This window comes from Hippopotamus amphibius, chromosome 8 (assembly GCF_030028045.1).
Source record: "Hippopotamus amphibius kiboko isolate mHipAmp2 chromosome 8, mHipAmp2.hap2, whole genome shotgun sequence".
Classification (NCBI taxonomy): Eukaryota; Metazoa; Chordata; class Mammalia; order Artiodactyla; family Hippopotamidae; genus Hippopotamus; species Hippopotamus amphibius.
Genome location: NC_080193.1, coordinates 106,699,216 through 106,714,091, shown reverse-complemented (window position 1 = coordinate 106,714,091; position 14,876 = coordinate 106,699,216). Strand labels below are relative to the sequence as shown.

At 41.4% G+C, this 14,876-nt stretch overlaps 1 protein-coding gene across 2 annotated transcripts in view; it reads right to left on the bottom strand.

The window, feature by feature from the left end:
• RFTN2 (raftlin family member 2) overlaps window positions 1–14,876 on the bottom strand; it is a 63,438-nt gene that overhangs the window by 24,452 nt on the left and 24,110 nt on the right. The window contains exons 6-7 of one of the 2 annotated variants that reach the window (XM_057747110.1): window positions 8,023–8,144; window positions 6,722–6,825 (exon numbers count right to left, since the gene is read on the bottom strand). In XM_057747110.1, the coding sequence (XP_057603093.1) occupies window positions 6,722–6,825; window positions 8,023–8,144 (226 nt within the window). The remainder of the gene's footprint in view (window positions 1–6,721; window positions 6,826–8,022; window positions 8,145–14,876) is intronic. The other variant, XM_057747111.1, reaches the window with a different exon arrangement.

Genomic DNA, 14,876 nt, shown 5'->3' with positions numbered 1-14,876 from the left:
TTTTCGGTAACAAGAATAATTCCCCGTGCTATACAGTGTATCCTTGCTTATCTATTTTAAATGTAGCAATTTGTATCCGTTAATCCCATAGGCCTAATTTGTTCCTCTCCTTTCTCTCTCCTCTTTGGTAACCACAAGTTTGTTTTCTATATCTAATAGGATATATTTGAGAAATGAAAGAAAGAAGAGGAAAATACCTTATGTAGAGACCATTCAAGTTATGGCTTAGGTGATAGAAAAGTAGAAAAAATTGAAATTGTTTAAGACACTATTATTGTATATGAGTCGAAAATATTTAAGGAAGAAAGTTTTCACTGGCAGTGGTTCTAAGTTACGTTTTTTTTTTTTTTTTTATTATTTTATTTTATTTTTTTGGGGGGTACACCAGGTTCAATCAACTGTTTTTATACACATATCCCCATATTCCCTCCCTTCCTTGACGCCCCCTCCTCGATTCCCCCCCACCCTCCCTGCCCCAGTCCTCTAAGGCATCTTCCATCCTCGAGTTGGACTCCCTTTGTTATACAACAACTTCCCACTGACTATTTTACAGTTGGTAGTATATATATGTCTGTACTACTCTCCCGCTTCTTCTCAGTTTCCCCTTCACCCCCCACCCCCTCCCATACCTCGAGTTCTCCAGTCCATTCCCTGTATCTGCTTCCCTGTTCTTGTCACTGAGTTCATCAGTACCATTTTTAGATTCCGTATATGTGAGTTAGCATACAATATTTGTCTTTCTCTTTCTGACTTACTTCACTCTGTATGACAGATTGTAGTTCTATCCACCTCATTACATATAGCTCCATCTCATCCCTTTTTATAGCTGAGTAATATTCCATTGTATATATATGCCACATCTTCTGTATCCATTCATTTGTTGATGGGCATTTAGGTTGCTTCCATGTCCTGGCTATTGTAAAGAGTGCTGCAATAAACATGATGGTACAAGTTTCTTTTGGGATTATGGTTTTCTTTGGGTATATGCCCAGGAGTGGGATTACTGGATCATATGGTAGTTCTATTTGTAGTTTTTTAAGGAACCTCCAAATTGTTTTCCATAGTGGCTGTACCAACTTACAGTCCCACCAACAGTGCAGGAGAGTTCCCTTTTCTCCACACCCTCTCCAACATTTGTTGTTTCCAGACTTTGTGATGATGGCCATTCTGATTGGTGTGAGGTGATACCTCATTGTGGCTTTGACTTGCATTTCTCTGATGATGAGTGATGTTGAGCATCTTTTCATGTGTTTGTTGGCCATCTGTATGTCTTCTTTGGAGAAATGTCTATTTAGGTCTTCTGCCCATTTGTGGATTGGGTTATTTGCTTTTTTGGTATGAAGCTGCATGAGCTGCTTGTATATTTTGGAGGTTAATCCTTTGTCCGTTGTTTCATAGGCAATTATTTTTTCCCATTCTGAGGGTTGCCTTTTAGTCTTGTTTATGGTTTCTTTTGCTGTGCAAAAGCTTTTAAGTTTCATGAGGTCCCATTCGTTTATTCTTGATTTTATTTCCATGATTCTAGGAGGTGGGTCAAAAAGGATCTTGCTTTGATGTATGTCAAAGAGTGTTCTGCCTATGTTTTCCTCTAGGAGTTTGATAGTGTCTGGCCTTACATGGAGGTCTTTAATCCATTTGGAGTTTATTTTTGTGTATGGTGTTAGGAAGTGTTCTAATTTCATTCTTTTACATGTTGCTGTCCAATTTTCCCAGCACCACTTATTGAAGAGGCTGTCTTTTTTCCATTGTATACTTGTGCCTCCTTTGTCAAAGATAAGGTGTCCATATGTGTTTGGGCTTACTTCTGAGTTCTCTATTCTGTTCCATTGATCTTCCTTTCTATTTTTGTGCCAGTACCATACTGTCTTGATCACTATGGCCTTGTAGTATAGTTTGAAGTCAGGAAGCCTGATTCCACCAACTCCATTTTTCCTTCTCAAGATTGCTTTGGCTATTCGGGGTCTTTTGCATTTCCATACAAATCGTAAGATTTCTTGCTCTAGTTCTGTGAAGAATGCCATTGGTAATTTGATTGGGATTGCATTAAATCTGTAAATTGCTTTGGGTAGTACAGTCATTTTCACGATGTTGATTCTTCCAATCCAGGAACATGGTATATCCCTCCATCTGTTTATGTCATCTTTGATTTCTTTCATCAATGTCTTAAAGTTTTCTGCATACAGATCTTTTGCCTCCTTAGGCAGGTTTATTCCTAGGTATTTTATTCTTTTGGTTGCAATGGTGAATGGGAGAGTTTCCTTAATTTCTCTTTCTGCTCTTCCGTTGTTAGTGTATAGGAATGCAAGAGATTTCTGTGCATTAATTTTGTATCCTGCTACTTTACTAAACTCATCAATGAGTGCTAGCAGTGGATTCACAGGCGAATTCTATCAAACATTTCGAGAAGAGTTAACACCTATCCTTCTCAAACTCTTCCAAAATATTGCAGAAGGCGGAGCACTCCCAAACTCATTCTATGAGGCTACCATCACCCTGATACCAAAACCAGGCAAAGATGTCACAAAAAAAGAAAACTACAGACCAATATCACTGATGAATATAGATGCAAAAATCCTCAACAAAATACTAGCTAACAGACTGCAACAGCACATTAAAAAAATCATACACCACGATCAAGTGGGGTTTATCCCTGGGATGCAAGGATTCTTCAATATACGCAAATCAATCAACGTGATACATCATATCAACAAATTGAAGGATAAAAACCATATGATCATTTCAATAGATGCAGAAAAAGCTTTTGACAAAGTTCAACATCCATTTATGATAAAAGCTCTCCAGAAAATGGGCATAGAAGGAAATTACCTCAACATCATAAAAGCCATATATGACAAACCAAAAGCCAACATTGTTCTCAATGGAGAAAAACTGGAAGAATTCCCTCTAAGAACAGGAACAAGACAAGGGTGTCCACTCTCACCACTGTTATTCAACATAGTTTTGGAAGTGTTAGCCACAGCAATCAGAGAAGAAAAAGAAATTAAAGGAATCCAAATTGGAAAAGAAGAAGTAAAATTATCACTCTTTGCAGATGACATGATACTATATATAGAAAACCCTAAAGACTCTACCAGAAAACTGCTAAGTTACGTTTTAAGACGTGGGCCCCAAAAGAAAGACGATAACGTTCGTTTTTCTGGGTGTGATCACAACATGTAAGCATGTATCTTTATAGTGTCATTATTTCTGTCCCTTTTGTTGGCTTGTAATACTCAGTGCTGATTTTGTATACCGTGAACTACAGTATTTACATTTTCCAAAATATCCTGCTTTAGGACAGGCCAAGCCATCACGCTTGTACAACTGGCTTCAACTTCTTAGGGATTTCCGTTCTGCGAGAGGATTAAGTCCCATATAATAGCTCTAATTTATTAGCCTAGTATGCACAGGCCCTGTATTTTCTAGCTGAATCATCATGATAATCCAGTGAAGTTGATATTATTGTATCATTTCTCAGGTGAGGAAATTGAGATTTAAAAAGGTTCCCAAAATCATATAGCTGGTAAATGGTAAAGGTGTAATTCAAGTGGGATCTGTTTAGCTCAAAGCCTGGACCATTCTTCTAGTTTCAGAAACTAAAAACTGGGACTTCCCTGGTAGTGCAGCAGTTAAGACTCCTAGCTCCTGGCGCAGGGGGCCGGGGTTTGATCCTTGGTCAGGGAACTAGATCCCACATGCATGCTGCAACTGAGAGTTCTCATACTACAACTTAGGAGCGCAGGAGCTGCAACTAAGACCCAGAGTAACCAAATAAATAAATAAATAAATAAATAAATAAATATATATATATATATATATAAAAAGAAACTGCCAAACTGTTTAATAAAACAACAACAAAACCCAAAAACTTTCAGGCTCTATCCTCCACGTGGACCAAGATGAACCGTGTGTACTATTTTTTTAAAGATGACCTGGCTGAAGGTGACTACCATCCTATGTGTACTGAAGCAGCTAAGACCACCATGTGACTGTCACAGGGACAGCATATTTGGACAAGAATGAAAAGGCCCTGCCTTGTGTGGAGGTTTGTGCTAGATACTGGTGGGTGGGGCTGGGTGACATGGCTGCTGCTGGCTGCAGGGCCCTGGAGAATCCTGGTAGCCCCTTTGCTATTTTTTTTTCTTTTTTGGCTGCACTCCACACAGCTTGTGGGATCCTAGTTCCCTGACCAGGGATTGAACCTGGGCCACCACAGTGAAAGGGCTGAGTCCTAACCACTGGAACACCAGTGAATTCCTACCCCTTTGCTATTTTAGTTGCACATAAAGACGAGCCTTCACAAGGAGGGCCTGAAAGGTCCACTCTGCCTCCACAGTGTCTTGGTGGATACTAGGGGTACTGAAGAAGCTGGGAGTGGTGGTGAGGCAGCGGTGCTACCTCTGCTCCAAGGACAACATACAGCCACTCCTCACTCCAGTGATCCTCCTAATCATTTGGTCCAGCCTGTGATCTTATACAGTCTGACATGCAGGACAAGGTGGTCAAGCTAAGCCTGGCTCCAGGCTCCGCCACCCTCCCCCATCACAGTATACTTGAGACTTTTTCCTTCCCACCTTTGGTCTCAGTCCTGTTCTCATTCCCAAGCAGGAGATGCTCGAGGAGTGCCAGCCTGAGTTTTATGGCTCAGCATCCACCATGTTAGTCTTGCCGTCTGATCTAGTGCCTGGTCAGTCATGCATATCACTTTAGGAAATATTTAGACTCATGGAAACAGAAGCCCTGAGTGAATAGGAGGGAGAAATAATAAACATATTTTTCATTGGGGAAAAAGGAACATTAAAGGTTCAGAACTCACAGCACTTTTAAGAAAGGCCAATGACACCCTAAATTGTATACCTAGAAGAACCACCAAAAAGAGGTGAGGAGGCCAAATACACAAGTGATTCTGAGGGAAGTGGGGGAGAGTAGTGGGAAAGACCAATGCCTTGGAGGATGGAAGGTGAGGAGTGGCAGGGAAATGGAATTTCTTTCTCTCTCACTACCTCCTGCAAAGTTCCTCAAATGTTGATGAGCTTCTGAAGCTTGTGAAGGTGGAGATTCATGGACCCCACCCCCAAAGCTTCTGACCATCCCATTGGGATGAGCCTCTGGCATGTGTATGTTCCTAGGTGCTCCAGAGTATTCATATTACTTGGTCTGAAGACCAAATCTTGAGAATTACTGCTGTATTGTGATCTGACAGGTAAGCCACAGATTTTTAATAGTTGGGTAATAATTCAGAGAGCTATCACTTACAATTTGAGAATATTTACCAATAAATCTCTGAGAAGAAAAGCAGATTAATTGCTTTGCGTACCTCTAACCCCGCCTTTTAAAGCTTGTGCGTCTTTACTCTGTAACCACTTTCATCTCTCTCCCCACCTGAAGAAGGTGTGGCTTTATTATAAAGCCATGTCAATCAAATGTGTTTAAAATTTGTGCGGAGGTAGAGTTACCAGGCAGGGGAAAAGGTGCTACACTAAAGAGTGGGAATTGCTTCCCTTAGCTACACCTGAGGATCAGTGCTAAACTGTGGTAGACTCTGCTTAAAGGGAAGGCCCAGGTGATACTATGCTGTCCTCTGCAGGCAGTACCGGCCCAGGCAGAACAGCCGTGGCAGTCAATCAGTTTCTGGATGCCAAATAGGGCAGAGGGAACATCTCTGAGTCAAAGGGACAGCAAAGCACTTTATACAGAGAGCTTAATTGGTCTTTCTCTCTCTCCAAACAAACAAACAAACAAAAAACAACTCAATCTTTTCCTTTCCCAGGAAAAGGAGAAAAGGAAAAATTGGTATTTGTGAAGTACTGGCATTTTGGTTCTAATGTAGATGCTTATTTTAGTGGAAACAGCTAACAAGCCCATGCTGCAGGGGAGAGCTAGCCCCCACCCTGGAGGGGAGGGATGAAGGCAGAAGCACTGGTGGCTCCCATCCTGCACTCTGGGCCCCACTGCAGCCCTACCCCCAGCTGCGTGCTGGCCTGAGGGCAGTTTCACACAGCCAGTGCAGAAGAGCAGCACAAAGGGTCCTACAGAGGGGGCTGCATTTTCTGTTTGCAGATTCATATTGACTTAATCTTCACTCTAGAGAAGAATCGGCATCTTGAGTTGGAAAAAAAAAAGATCTAGTAGTGCAGTCTTTGAGGGGAGAGCACCATTCTGAGTGCTGGAAGCAGCACTGAGTTTAGAGCTGGTCTACCTTGCCTCTGCTCTGGCTCCGCCATTGGGAACTTATATGCCCTTGGGAAGGAGATGCAATGAATAGCTTGTACATACACAGTCAGCCCTCTGTATCTGCAGTTAAGAGTCAACCAACCACTGATGGAAAGTAGTTGAAAAAACAGTTCCAGAAAGTTCCAAAAAGCAAAACTTGAATTTTCCAGCAACTATGTACATAGCATTTACATTGTATAGGTATTATAAGTAACGTAGAGATGATTGAAAGTATATGGGAGGAGGCGTGTATACTTTACATAAGGGACTTGAGCGTCCCAGATTTTGGTATGCGTAGGGTCCTGGAACCAACCCCTCATGAATACTGAGGGATGTATATAATGTGAGGGGGTTACCTTTGTTGATCTCCAAGGCCCATGAAATCAGATTAGAAGTTCAGTGAAATGCTTTCTGTAGGCATTAAACAAGCATGGTTAGGTGGAATCACCTAACAGATGAACTCCATTTTACAAGGGGATGAGGGTGTGCCAGGATACTTTGGTGTTACCTGTCATGTCTCAGTATAGGTGTAGGCAACACGCTTGTCAGGAGCCATCCAAACTCAGCCAGGGTGTGCAGCAGAGGGCCGTAATCCGTTTTGATTTCACAGCCCTGCGTGAATAAGCACAGAGCTCATCGTCTGATGACAAAGACAGCCAGCTACACAAGTGATGACTAGGGTGAGGGTGTTAGGATAAGGGGAGTTCACAATCCATTAAGTGCAATTTCACCAGCTGCCGTCTTCCTAGGCTTATTTTCTGCTCCCTGCTGCCTTCAAACCATTCAACCAAGTTAGAAACAACTGGGGATCAGAGCGGAGAGAGATTTACATGTGGTTCTCTCAGGTTTGGGCCTTCCTTCCCTCAGTCTTGTTTGGGCATCAAACTCTAATGTATGGGGGGCCCTGGGCATCTGCATTTTAAAAGGCCGCCTGAGTGATATGGATCCAAGTAGAGTCCACACTTTCAGAAACCCTGGTCTAGGGGCTAGGAGTGAGGGTAAGAGTAGAGAGTGAGTATTGGGGAATGAAAGGTGAGAGGAGCAGAGAATCTTTACTGCTCTTTACTCACTTGGAATTCATTCTTGCTTGGACCTTTACCTCTTACCCCCAATCCTTTTTTCCCCCTCAGTGGGATTTCCAGTGTCTTTAAAAATGACTATGTCTCTCTAACCTTTGCAAGGCCAGAAAGGCAAAAGTGTCCTTGAGAGAGGCCGTCAGTGAGGGCCTTGTACACGCAGCATGATACACTTGAATTCAGTCTGTACACCTTGACAGCAGTCCGTTTGGTGACCTCTGAATTCAAAGTGCACAACATCGGCAGCAATGTCATCTCTGAGTAGAAAGGACAATGCTGTGTGTACATATTTGGCCTGGTGAGAGAGAGAGAACACCTTTGGATATTTTTTCCTTTGAAAGGCAATTCACAAGGTAAAAAAGTCAGTCACATTGGTTACTTAGAGGTAATAGACTGTTTTTTGTTTTTTTTTTTTCACTTTCAGCTAGTTGTCATGGCATTGTGTAAAGAGAATCTCAGTGTCAGGGGACTTTGTTTAGGACTAGAATGTCAAATCTTTGGGAATCTACTGCTATTTACGTATAGATTATTTTGCTATCTTTCAACAAAGCTGAACATTGAGTAAAGCAAATTACCTCTTCACAAATTTGAAAGGAGTTTGTTCAAGTATTTCTGATGAAATTCTGAACATTGAATAAACATGTGTTTGAAGAATACTGCATGTGTTAGGCAATCTTTAACATGTAAAACTAAATGCAAAAGTAAAGCCAAATTATCAGAAAACTTCAGTTACCTCAATGACTGTCCATTGCTCTACTACAATGGCATCATTTCCTTTCTTGCTGAACCCTGGAACTCCACAGCCTTCTTCTTCATAGATAAAGAATCCTTCCAAAGATTTTGGCAAATGGTCTCCTTGTGAGGAAAAACATGCAATTAAGAAGAGTTGTAAATACTCAGCGCCTCTTAAGATTATCTAAAATCTTAAATGACCCTTGTAGGAAGCTGAAAGAAAAACATATCAATTAATAAACACTTGTTTTCAGGGGACTTCCCTGGTGATCCAGTGGTTGGGACTTCACCTTCCAGTGCTGGGGGTGTGGTTTTGATCCCTGGTTGGGAGCTGGGATCCCTCATGTCTCTCCGCCAAAAAACCAAAACATAAAAAAAAAACAGAAGCTATATTGAAACAAATTCAATAAAGACTTTGAAAATGGTCCATATTAAAAAAAATCTTAAATAAAATAAACACTTGTTTTAGGTGAATCTATGACATCCCCCTTCTCTTTGAAGGTAATTGTTTTTTCAAAGGTCAAGACAGTTTTATACTTAACTGAATTAAAATCAAACTGTAAACATGAAGACTACAATAACAAAAACAAGATAAACTAATATCATACAGTGAGAAGCAAGTGGATTTCCTAAGCTTAAAAAGCATCTAGAAATCACCTTCACCTTGAAATCAAATTTTGGTTTCTGATCTATATGTTGTATGCATGTTAATTATACCATTAAGAGAAACAACATCAAAAATATTAATCCTTGAAATTACAGGTGTGATATTAAAACCAAGGTGAGGTAACATTATTTCAAAAAATATAAACAGAACAATTCTTTGCTTCAATGATGCTTAAAAAAAAAAAAAGAAAGAATGGTAACAGGAAGATCCTAAACAGAAGTCATTGTCAAAAGAATTCCTGCTGGGAAGGAAGTTTTAAGGGAGGGTCTCTTTGACGTTTTTTTGAATAGCTGACAATAACAGCTGGCCAAAACTAAACTGATTTTATGGAAGTTCTTTTGTCTCCTATTTTGCAATAGGAGACAATTTTCCCATGGTCATGTGCTGGTTAAATATTTTGGTTTTATACAGCACAATGTCACATCAACGTTTCCCTGGTTGAGAGTTATCTAAATAATAACCTACAAAGTTTTCAAAAGATCTATTAAGCTTAAAGATAAAAATGACAAAAGTAATTTAAATGTAATCTTTAGTTTTTATTTTATTAATGGGTTATAATCTTTAGGAGAAAATCACTATTATTATTTTTACATCAGTTATAGTTAGGGCAGAATATCATGAAGAATTTACATTTTTCAGAGCGGTTCCCAACAACCCACTAAAGTTTAATTTACTTGTTGGAATTGTTTTTCTAATTACAGCATATGTTCCACTTCCTTTAAATGTACTTGTCTACTGTCATACCAAAGTGACCAGTGGAATTAAATCTGTTTTTGATTGTAAGTTTAGAGCATCACAAGACCATCTTTAAAATTGTATATTTGCTTCAAGTCCTTTTTTAGAAAGGGGGTATGAATTTTAAAAATAATTATATACTGTGATAATTATGTAGTTACTTGTAATCTGCTTCTTATTCACTTTAGGATTATGTAATTGGATAACTGTGGGTTTTGTGGCTTTGTGTCTGTTTTCTTGTTCTCAGTATTGAGATTCTGTAGTACTTCTAAACTTCTTTTGGTTTAAAAGAATGAAAGTATGGTAGACTCATACACTGTAATACTACCAAGAATAAAAAAGAAAGACTCACTGGTATGCAACAATATGGATGAATTTCAGAGAAGTTATGTTGAGCAAAAGAAGTGAGATGAGAAAGAATACATACTGTATATGTCAACCTACATGAAGTTCAAAAACAGGCAAAATTAATCTATGGTGGGGACTTTCTAAGTGGTGCAGTGGCTAAGAATCCGCCTGCCAATGCAGGGGACACGGGTTTGATCCCTGCTCCAGGAAGATCCCACATGCCGAGGAGCAACTAAGCCCATGTGCCACAGCTATTGAGCCCGTGTGCCACAACTACTGAAGCCCACGCACCTAGAGCCCGTGCTCCACAACAAGAGAAGCCACTGCAATGAGAAGCCCACATACCACGCCGCAACTAGAGAAGGCCCATGTGCAGCAAAGAAGACCCAACACAGCCAAAAATTAATAAATAAATAAGTTTAAAAAGTTAATCTATGGTGCTGGGAGTTAAAATAATGCTTCTGTCTGCGTGGGAGGATATTGACTGGGAAGAGCCATGAGGAGTCCTTCTGGGATTTTAGAAATGTTCTGTATCTTTCTTTTTTTCCCCGCAGCTTTTTTGAGATATAATTGACATAAAAGGAAATGTTCTATATCTCGAACATTTGTGTTCTATTCACCTGTACACATAAGATTAATGCACCTTACTATGTTTATTTTATACTTCAGCTAAAAACAAAAGACCTTCCTTCCCACATTAGAGCTCCCCAAGTTCCCTGGCTAGCTTTCTTAGGGACCATGCCAGCCCTCAGAGCCACAGAAGAATGATACTTTCCCCAAGAGGGGGTACTTCTATCTCTTGAGAAATTCTCCCTAACAGAAGTGGCAGCTAGGGAGGGTGGCAGGGAAGGCTTCATGGGGAGTGACCATTTGGGTGCTTGGCATGTTAAATCTTCCAGGTATTGGGGTAAGGTGATAATTCTGAACAATTACTTAATATCTGTCCTGAACTGAGTCATCTCTTAATATCGCATATCTCACCACTTCCCACCCTGTGTGCCTTGGCCCACCGGTGTGCTCAGAACGGGTGTGCTAAGGCACAGGGCGCCCCCTCCTGCCCAGAGCAGCTTTTCCGCTTATACCCACGTGCCCTACAATATCACTATTTTCTGTGTGTGCATAATATGAGAAAGTTACAGAGCAATGGTCCGACCCACTGCTTCTCAATTTTTTTTTTGGACAAATACCATCAATAGCAAAGGTAAGTACACTTGTACCACTGAAGGATGGGTTCCAGATACAGTTCAAAGTGAATTTTGGCAAGCATAAGGTTCCTTTAAAGTCTAATGTTATATTTTAAAACCCCATGCAAATTTTGCATTCTTTTCAAGTATGTTCATATGACGTGAAAAAGCAATGTTCTCTCTTCTGCCCTCCCTTACTCCCAATCTTAAAGTAATATTGACACTCTAGGAAGACGTTTATTGTGTGAAGTTTTGTACTCCTTGGCACAAACCTCATACCCCTAGGGTACCCTGACCCTGGTTTGAGAAGCACAAGCTTAAAGAATTTCAGGGAATTGTTTACTTGTCTGGAAGTGTGATCTTACACCGTCATTTCAGCTAGATATGACATTGCCATTTCTGTAAATGTGAGGAAATATTCCACTTTAGTATTCGGTGTCCAACTGTCATTTTTGGCATTAAACTGCCCAGAGGGTGGGCCTGGGACCACCTTGAGAAACGGAGGGCAGGCACATATGGGAACTCTTTTTCTGTATCTCGTTCATGAGCTTTCAGTCTCCAGAATGCATCTCAGCCTGTGTATCGCTGCCCATCCACCACCATCTCTCTGGATCCCTGCAACAGCCTCTTAACAGCCCCCTCACTTCCACACTCGCCCTCCATGATCCAGTTCCAAAAGTGAGGCCAAATAAGTTATTTTTAAAATGTAGGTCAGGTCATAACTCCTCCTTTAAATCTCCAATGAATGACTTGGAATAAAAATCCTGGCAGGATGGCAAACTGGTTATGAGCACACACTCCACCTACCTCCCAGTCCTTCTAGCTGCATGAACAGGAGCACATGATTTAAAATCTCTGTACCTTGGTTTCCCGTCTATAGAAGGGGAATAGTCATACCTACCTCATGGGGTTGCTGCGGGGATTAGATGAGTTAATAAATGTGAAGTGCTTAGAACAATACCAGCATAGAGTAAGTACCAATACGTGTTTGCACCTGTTGCATTACTTTATATTGTAAGATCTAGGCGGCGTGGCTACTGCTCACCTCTCCCACCCTGTCGGGAGCCATTCTCTCTTGTATGCCCTGCTCCAGCGACACAGACCCTTTCCCAGTTCCTCTCTCCCGTCCTAGGGTTTCGTACATTTGGAGGCGTTTCCTCTGGCTCCTGAACACCAGCCCTCTCCAGCCTTCCAGTCTCAGTGTGATTGTCACCCTGTCAGAAGGGACCTCCTGACCACGCTGGTTCTTCCTTGTTTCTCTCATTACAGTATCCTGCTGGGTAATATCACACACACTTCTCAGTTTTAAAATTAGGTATATATGTTTTGATGCCTGTTGCTGCCTGATGTCACGTGGCTTTTTTTTTTTGGCCTCGCCCTGTGCGGCATGCAGGATCTTAGTTCCCTGACCAGGGGTCGGACCTGTCCCCCCGCAGTGGACCACCCCGTGGCTAGCTTTGTGAGCGTAGGGGAGACGTCCGTTTCGCTCCTCAGTGTAAACCCCTCGTGCCCGGCCTAGGACCTGGCATATACGCGTACATGTATGTGAAATGAATACATACATGTTCCAGTGTCATTGCTCTACCCTACTCCTCATTCTGATACACCTCCCCCGCCAACTCCACACAAGCACTTCTGTAGGGATGAACAGATGGAAATGAGTATCGATCGAAGTCTGAAAAGAACTCACAAAAAATGAAAATGTAGCCTTCAGATGCGGGTATACTAAAGATGGGAAGAGGCTATGCTCTGAGGGTGATGGGGGCATTGGTAGGCTACTCAAGTGTGAGAACCTCAAGGGGTGTGTGTGTGTGTGTGTGTGTGTGTGTGTGTGTGTGTGTTTTGTATCAGCTGGCAAAACTGCCTGCCTCATCCATGTCATCTGACCCCTGGATCTCTACCTGTTCTGGCAGAATAAAGTATTTTGTTTCTATTGGGTAAGCTCTTGTAGGCTCCCCTGGGTTCACTTGGAGGTGTTTGTAAGTGTGCACAGAATCTAGCCGCAGACCACTTTGGTGAAGGCCGGGCAATGCTGGAGAAAATCAGGAACAGGAGGTCATTGCAGTGAGAACCCTCAGTCCACGGGAACAAGAGGGTCCCTGGGTGCCTTTTAAAGCAGAAAAGGCTTTGAAAGTGGGTGGGAAAGGGCAGTGAAGAGGAATTTCACAGAACTCACAACTTCTCCACCATGATTTTCCTGAAGGAGAAAACTTTTCAAAGTTTTTTTTCCCTCTCTCTCTGTTTCTGGAAAATTTTATAAAATGAGATTTATAGAATGAGATTTGTGGAGTAATATATTTAAATTTCTGAGCAATGTCTGGTTTTGTACTTCCATTCCTCATGGTGGGTTGACTTTTGACAATATTTTGGAAGAGGATGGAAGCAAGACAAAACAAAATATGCCATTGTCCCTGATGTGCTTTAGATGTCAGTCATCAGATAGCCCAGAACAAAGCCACCAATTCAGCCCTGCTTCCTCTGACTTGCTTCTCACAGTGACACGGGCATTGGTCACAATTTCCCCTCCACAGCTTCCCTGTGTACTCCCAGGAAAGTCCCGAGTGACACACCCAAGTGCCAGAACTTACAGACCGTGGCTCGTTAGGGCTTGGCATGGCCTGCACTGCGAAACAACTAATGAGACATTCCAGAGCTGCTGAGAGGGAGAGACTTTCCCCCGGGCTCTCTAAATAACTTCTAAGGCTTTAAGAACAAAAGCCCTACAGAGCCTTTGGCTGGCAACTGCTGTGGCTAATTTTATTTTCATTAGGCAAGGCCCAAGGCAGGGATGCCTGAAAGACATTGTGAAAAGAAGATTTTTTTTTTTTTTTTTGTCTTTCCTTCAGCAGTTAGTTACAATCCACAATTTGAAATGGCTTTTTTGTTTGCCTGTGCCTTACAGCTTGTGAGATCCTAGTTTCCCGACCAGGGACTGAACCCGGGTCCACAGCAGTGAAAGTGCAGAGTCCTAACCACTGGACCGCCAGGGAATTCCCCACCCCGACCCCCCACCTCCCTTTTTTTGAATGGCTCTAATTTGGACTCTTTGGAGAGAAGAGAAAGTGAGAGAGAGAGAGAAAGAGAGAGAGAGAGAGAGAGATGAAGTATAAACTGACCTCCAAATAGATGATTGATACTAAAAGTACTGTAAGTGCATCTAGCAAGTGACAGGAGAAAAAAACCAACCCAAGAAAATGAACTCTGACAGTTGGGTGAGGCACTGTGGGAGTCACTTTGTACATACTATATCTTATTAAATTCTCACAACAGTTAGTAGGAGCGTTTTTATCCCCCTCTTAGGAAACTGAGGCTCAGTGAGCTCAACTCACTTGCCCAGGTCACACAGCTCTGAGTAGAGGACACAGGACTTAAACCTTGGTCTGTCTGATCCTAAAGTCCATGCGCTTCATATCAGGTCTGGCTGTTTCCATAAAAGATCAACTTGGAAGAAGTTCCCAATAGCCAAAAATACTAATAAATATTTACTGAGCACTTGCTAAGTGCCAAGCACTACGCGAGGTGCTGTATTTTTGGATGCTCCAATGAGCTAGATCCTTACTCTTGGTTGCTAGCTAAAGGGACCTATTGGAACATGACTCGATAATTTTAAATAATCATCCAAAGTCTTTAGTTGTATTAGTTAAGGTATCACTAGGATGTTTTTATAATAATAAGGTTTATTGAGATCTCCTCTTATTTGCTTTTTATTCCTTCCTCTAACCTCATTGAGTCATGGTCCCTAACTATCCTGATTTTCATAACCTCCATCCTTCCTAATGCATCGTTCCAGTCTCCTTACTATCTTTTTTCTTTTCTTTTAGCACTAATCTCTTTCAAGAAACACTTTCCTTAGAAAAAATTTTTGGAAAGTTTTGTTTGTTTTTGTGATAGAAATAAATGATTATATATCCCATTGTAACT